At 30.5% G+C, this 6,861-nt stretch overlaps 1 protein-coding gene across 1 annotated transcript; it reads right to left on the bottom strand.

Annotated features, from left to right (window-relative positions):
* Positions 1 to 1,436: 1,436 nt before the first annotated feature.
* Positions 1,437 to 4,302, bottom strand: LOC133829963 (putative NAC domain-containing protein 94). The gene is made up of 3 exons (XM_062259830.1): positions 3,914 to 4,302; positions 3,023 to 3,405; positions 1,437 to 2,265 (listed from the first exon to the last, which is right to left on the bottom strand). Exons 1-3 carry the CDS (start codon positions 4,143 to 4,145, stop codon positions 1,711 to 1,713), a joined length of 1,170 nt encoding a protein of 389 aa, XP_062115814.1. The 5' UTR covers positions 4,146 to 4,302; the 3' UTR covers positions 1,437 to 1,710.
* Positions 4,303 to 6,861: the final 2,559 nt, after the last annotated feature.

The following is a 6,861-nucleotide window of genomic DNA, read 5'->3' as shown; positions in this document are numbered from 1 at the left end:
TCATGCTTCGGCATCCTCGGTATGTGATTATGCTGCTCATTTATGTGGACGATATTGTCATTACAGGGAATGACAGTGAAGAACTTCAGAAGTTTATTCTCAAATTGAATCAAGTATTCTCACTAAAGGATCTTGGTCCCCTGAATTTTTTCTTAGGAATAGAAGTGTTCAGGGATGCTACAGGAATTTATTTGTCACAAAGTAAGTATATCTCGGAGCTATTACAGAGGACAAATATGATGTATGTAAAACCATGTCCAACACCAATGGTGGCAGGCAGACCATTGTCTATTCATGATGGAGAGACTCTGAATACACCAACCACATACAGGAGCATAATCGGTGCTCTGCAATATCTAAGTCACACCAGGCCCGATATTTCTTTTGCAGTGAATAAGCTAAGCCAGTTTTTGAAGAGTCCTACAACAAAGCATTGGAATGCAGCAAAGAGAATATTGAGGTATTTGAAAGGCACCATGTATCATGGCCTGCATATTGCACCATCTAACAGGCTGGTTTTAACTGGGTTTTCAGATGCGGATTGGGGTTGTTGTCCAGATGACAGGAAGTCCATTGCAGGGTATTGTGTATTTTTAGGAGAATCATTGATTTCTTGGTCATCTAAGAAGCAGTCCGTAGTGGCAAGATCGAGCACAGAGTCTGAATACAGAGCTTTGGCTCAACTGGCTGCTGAACTTTCATGGTTACTTGAGCTACTCAAAGAGATGCGCATTCAGCTTCCAACAACTCCAATTATATGGTGTGACAACATAAGTGCAAGTGCTTTGGCTGCCAATCCAGTGTATCATGCAAGAATAAAACACATTGAACTTGATGTGCATTTTGTCAGGGATAAGGTGTTGCAGAAACAACTAGAAATAAGATACATACCGTCTCATGATCAAGTGGCAGACTGCCTAACTAAGGGACTCTCACCATCTAGATTTCAGTTCTTGGTGGACAAACTACAAGTGATGGAATCCCCTTGCAGTTTGAGGGGTGGTGTTAAATGAAGTGTAAATTTGAATGGAAAATGACAGCTCGGCTGCTAAGACCGTTAGAAGAAAGAGAGATTGCAGAATATTCTTTTCTGTTATTTGTCAGAATTTGTTAGCCTCGGATTCTGTGTATATGGGGCAATTTGTTATTAGTGCTACGTGTAATAGTTTCATTTGTTTATTCCTTTTTGTATATGCTATTACTCTATTAATATAAAAGGTACAGCCAGTACTCATGCTACGATTGAGCTGAGTAAACTTTTCACAAATTGCTTGTTTTTCTTTAACATTTCTCTGAAACTTCTCTCTTATCAGGGCGACTGAGACAATTTCCTAAAAATCGTTTTTGTTGTAGTGTATCATGAGTTTAATTCAATGAAAATATTTGAACTCTTTTCAATTCATGATATTAATAATTCAATGGAAAAAAGATTATGGTTACTACATCGACCAGAAAAAATTTATTAATCAATAACACAAATGAGATCGAACGAACGATCATACATACTACAAAGTCCTTGTAAGTAAAAGAAGTATATATATATATATATATATATATGTGGGTGTAAGAAGGTTAATTAAGGGGGTGACAAAAAAATGAGAACTACACTACAATAGTTCTAAATAACATCCCCACACTTAGTAGTATATATAGTACTCTAGAAAAATTACGTAAATATATAGTAACAAATTAATTATATATTATATATATTTACACAAAATCTGTATCATCAAGAGTACTGGCAAACTCTACAACAGATCTAAGGTCATCCCAGTCAGCACACGTGAAAATCTGATCGTTGAATTCATGATCATGATGGCGATGATCATCTTGGTGTGATGAAAAGCTTGAGATGAAGGAATCTATTGACGAAGGGTGAGACGTAGCCATGGACATGGAGCTCGATTGGTTTACACGCAACTGATCTTGATGGTGATGATGACGATTAATATTATTGTTGTTATAGTCAGTACCTATTGCTCCATTATTATTATTATTATTCATCATGGTCTGATGATTTATAACAGGCTTCTTGTCCTCATTATCATGACAAATCACTGGAGAAGTGAAATCAATGTAAGTATTTGGTTCTTTGGTCGATGATCGATCATTGATCATCATCATGGCATTATTGTTATTTTTGGAGCTTAGAACTGTGTCCATTAATGGTTGGCTACGTACTTTACTTGATAGTTCTCTCCAATCCGATGTGTACTTTCTATACGATACATTTCTCTTGAATATCCTACACAAAGTCCATATTTCCTGCATATATAGAAAATACGATATATATATCCATGAGATCATTCAAAACCAGAAACCCAAACCCAAATAATAATATCAATTAAGTACTAGTTGTAGCTACCAATTAATTTTTGTATATGTATGCATATATACATATAATTATCTTATAGAGACTTCACTTTAAGATTTATCGGTGGGACTTTTAGTTTTCTTGACTTATGAGCAGTTTTTGGCGTGATTTTTTTTTATGACCGTGTATATTGTAGTTGTTTAGAGTATTCTACAAATTTTTAGAATATTCCGAATAGTTTATAGTACCGAAAACTAGGTTCACGCGTGACTAATTTTTTTTATGCACGCGGAAAACAATATGTTTGAACTTAGTTTTCGGTACTGTAAACTATTCGAAATTTTCTGAAAATTTGTAGGATGCTTTAAACAACTACAATATAAATGGCCATAAAAGAAATCGCGCCAAAAACTATTCACAGGTCAAGAAACACCGAGAGCTCCACCGGTAGGTTTAAAGTGGGGCACAATTGTCCTCTATATATATAATATGTATAAATTGTGTCAAACTGTAAGCATTACTGCAAAGACCAAATGATCACATACTTATCCATCCTTGTTCTAATAAACTATAATGTGTAACATCTAATAAGTCAGAATAATGTGTTCACATGTCGTTTTCAGACGCATGATTTCTCATTCACACATATGAAACTGAGATATAATTACATAAAATAAATACTACTAAATATAAATTAATTAGACTTACAGCTTCGAACAATAGGGGATCAGTAGAAGTGGTGTTGAGATTGTTAAGACGATGATGACGAGAAGCAGAATTGGTGATGATAGCGTCGTTAATGGAGGGAAGACGAAACTCGTGCATCATCCAATCAGTTTTGGTGCCTTTGCCAGCACTTCCTCGATAGTACACCAAAGTCTTTTTCAGTCCAATAGTAGAGTAGTTTTTACTACTAAAACTATTACTAGTGATTTCTCTTTCTCCATTAGAATTATATACTGGCTTGTCAATCCCAGTGGCCTTCCAAAATCCAGACCCCGTCACTCGATTTGGTCTTATGCTGTTCTTGTATTTTCTCCCTCTTTTGCAGAAGAAGTACCACTCTTTTTCTCCAGCAGTACACGATCCCTCTGCATATGTATATACGTAATCATATATAATAAGTCTTCATACATATACATATATATATACATATAAAGGTTTTCATGCATGTCAGTACAATTTTACATTATATATATATGTATGTTTGTATTAATTTAATTTTGATTTAATCAATAGAGCAGACAATCCCCCAAGGAAGAAAAAAAACAAAAATTAATTTTATTCAAAAAAATTTATTAAAACATAAAACAATAAAAGCATAAAAATGGAAGGGAATTGGTATATAGATTTTGAATGTAGTCCTGTTCTGGTCTCGTTACATATTATATATAATAAATAATTTAAGAATTACCAAAACAATTTCAAATTAAAATTGTATATATGGATGATACACATCAGTCCAGGAGTGGAACTACATCTATATACTTAATTTGATATATATATTTATATATAAGATGAAACATATAGCAAATTAATTAAAGTATGTAGCTATATATATATAATTAAAGGTAAAAATGAAGAAGAAGTAAAACGTACTTGGAAGATCCCAAGGATCATATTTGTAGATATCAATGGATTTGATGAGGTCAATGGTGATAGGTTTTTTGTCAACCTTCCGACGAAGATAGAATCCGACTAGCTCTTCATCTGTTGGATGAAATCTAAACCCTGGAAGTTGAACATCATCATCATCCCCACCTTGATCATCTGAATATGCACTATCTTTAGTATTATTATTATTATAAACATTAATATTATTGCTACCCATCTTTACTTACTACTTAATTATCTTCTAATAATAATAATAAAACTCTATACTAAGTCCTCAGCTTCAAAACCCAGATAACTAATTAACCTTCTCGATCGTCTCTTTCTAATATGGAGGAATCTGTTTGTCTCATCTATAAAAGATAAAATGCTACACTTTTCTCTCTCTCTCTCTCTCTCCCACTTTATATATATATACATAAGAGTCATTATTAGAGTGGTTGGTTGGTTGATTGAATATTTAACATGGTCAACGGTCGTTAGTTTGACTAGGGCAATTTCAAAGCCAAATAGGGTCGCGACAGTTCCACATATTAGTATTGTTAACCAAATAAGACCTTTCCATATACACTATTTTTTTTGGGGCCAGAATAAGCGGTGGAGACTTTTTTGCAGCATTCCCTTTTATGTTCTTTTGGACAAATTATGAGATCTGCCAACTAAAAGTCTGTGTGCTTATTTTGTGATTATTTTCTTCATCATATTTGTATCAATATTCAATAAATTCAACCCATTTGTTTAACACAGCACATGTATTTTTGTACGTATTAATTTTAGTGTTGATATATTTTGTGTTACTTTTCATTGTATTTTTGGTTTTATAATTTTTATTTGGACCCGACAGAATCAGACAAAAATATGTTTAAGCGTTTCTAAAATATATATGTATACTACACATGCATGTATAAGAATATTTATCAATTATATCACATACGTATACTTGTTATTTTAATTAAATCATATTACACTTATATATACACATGTAGGGAAGATAATATAGTAGTCGGCTATTAATTAGTTTGCATATTGAAAATAGTAATTTTGAAATTTTAAGGTTTGAAAAATGTTGATTGGAAACTAAAGTGTGTTCAAATTTATGAATGGTTATTACTTGCTTTTATATAGATAAAATAGAAAAGATAAATAAAACAATAAAATGTTATTTTCAATTTTTATTAAAGATTTTGTGTGTACATTTGTTCTCTTCAAAACAAACAATATATCAATAGAATATTTTAGTAGTTTATCTCATTTAATATTTTTAGAATTTTAAAATCATATCATATCTTGAATCAATATGATATTTATATTTTTGTAAAGGCCAAGAAATATTTTATTTAAAAAGAAACAGAAAAAAAAGTGATTATAATAATTAATTGAGATACATAAAGTTCATAATATATCTTTCTATAACATGTCATCTTCTATGATATAAAATATAAAATATCATACCAATATGTTTTCATTCTCTAGTACGCTAATTATAGAAAAATGTATATATATATATATATGTGTGTGTAAAAATTGATCCAAAAATAAGAAAATAAATAATGAAGAATTTAAAAGTTGATTTTTTTATTGGACGGCTAACTGAGGAAATAGTCAACCCATTCATTAATTCATAACATTTATTACACACTGCAAATATGTCAACTAGGTGAGACGAAATGAGAACGAGCTCATAAAGGATTTAATCGAAAGCAGGTCTCTTGTTCCTAAATTAATAACATGCTATATTAATTGTTGTATTTGTTAATTAACTTATTGGATATTATTGAACCTTGACATTCCTTTTCTTTAATTTTTGGTTCTTTGACAAAATGACCAATTTTTTTTAAAGTTGTTTTGTACTCTAATTTAGTTTTAATAATTATTTATAAAATAAACTCTCATAATTTAGACAGTTATTCGAAAATTTAGATAATTGATCGAAAAATTCAAACTAGTTGAGAATTTTAGACGATTGGTCGAAATATTTAAACAACTAGTCGAATTTTAGACATAGGTCCAAAAAATTATCAAAAGTATGTCAGAGTGCAAAATCACTTAAAAAAAAGATCATTTTCACAAATTTCTCTTTATTTTTTTATATGTATAAATATTAATGCCTACATATATAAATATTCAAAAATTTTATAGTAGAGACATAGTTTTTGTCCTTATCGATAGAGACGTTTCTGGTTTTAGCACGTAAATAAATTATAACTTAATTTTGTTTATATGATAGTGTATATTGTAGTTATATTTGACATCCCACTAGATTTTAGAAAATTCTGAATAATTTATTGTACAGAAAATAGACTTCAAAATCATTTATTTCACTTACATATAAAACAAGTTTCAAAACAAACTGATTTTGTGTTTTTGCCACATGAATAGGTTACAATCTAATTTTTTTTATATGACAGTGTACAATATACTTATTTAGAATCTCTCACAAATTGTGAAATTCCAAATAATTTACGGTACCGAAAACATGAAACAGGTTGTTTTGAAGTTTGTTTTAAACGCGCGCGCGAAATAATTTGTTTTGAAACATATTTTGGGCACCGTAAATTATTCAGAATTTTTTTAAAATTAATAAAAAATCTTAAATAACAACATTGTGTATACCATCATATAAAAAAATTAATTTATAATTTTTCTATTGGCCAAAAATAAAAACTGATAGAGGATAAAAACATGTCTCATGTCAGAGAATTTTCTTCCTCCACCGTCCCTGTTCAATTATTGCTTTACAGATAGAAATTTATAGCACATGACAAGACCATTTCTGTATTATCATTTTCCCTATAATTATATATAGCAACGGCTAGCGTATTGCATACTTCTATGTAGGACACAACTGCATGCTCCTATTACATAAATAGTTATGACTTGAATTTTTTTTTATAAGCCAAAGAAATAATAATAATAATAATAATATGTAAACACAA

This window comes from Humulus lupulus, chromosome 4 (genome assembly GCF_963169125.1).
Source record: "Humulus lupulus chromosome 4, drHumLupu1.1, whole genome shotgun sequence".
Lineage (NCBI taxonomy): Eukaryota > Viridiplantae > Streptophyta > Magnoliopsida > Rosales > Cannabaceae > Humulus > Humulus lupulus.
The sequence above is the reverse complement of the archived record's forward strand: the minus strand, read 5'-3'. Positions and strand labels throughout refer to the sequence as shown.

Bases quoted from the DNA above. Each gene is read 5' to 3' on its own strand.
- LOC133829963 (XM_062259830.1), bottom strand. From the start codon at position 4,145: ATGGGTAGCAATAATATTAATGTTTATAATAATAATAATACTAAAGAT. The intron at 3,406-3,913 runs GTACGTTTTACT...ATACATATGCAG, and splicing joins TGATCCTTGGGATCTTCCAA to AGGGATCGTGTACTGCTGGA. The intron at 2,266-3,022 runs GTAAGTCTAATT...CTATATATGCAG, and splicing joins ATCCCCTATTGTTCGAAGCT to GAAATATGGACTTTGTGTAG.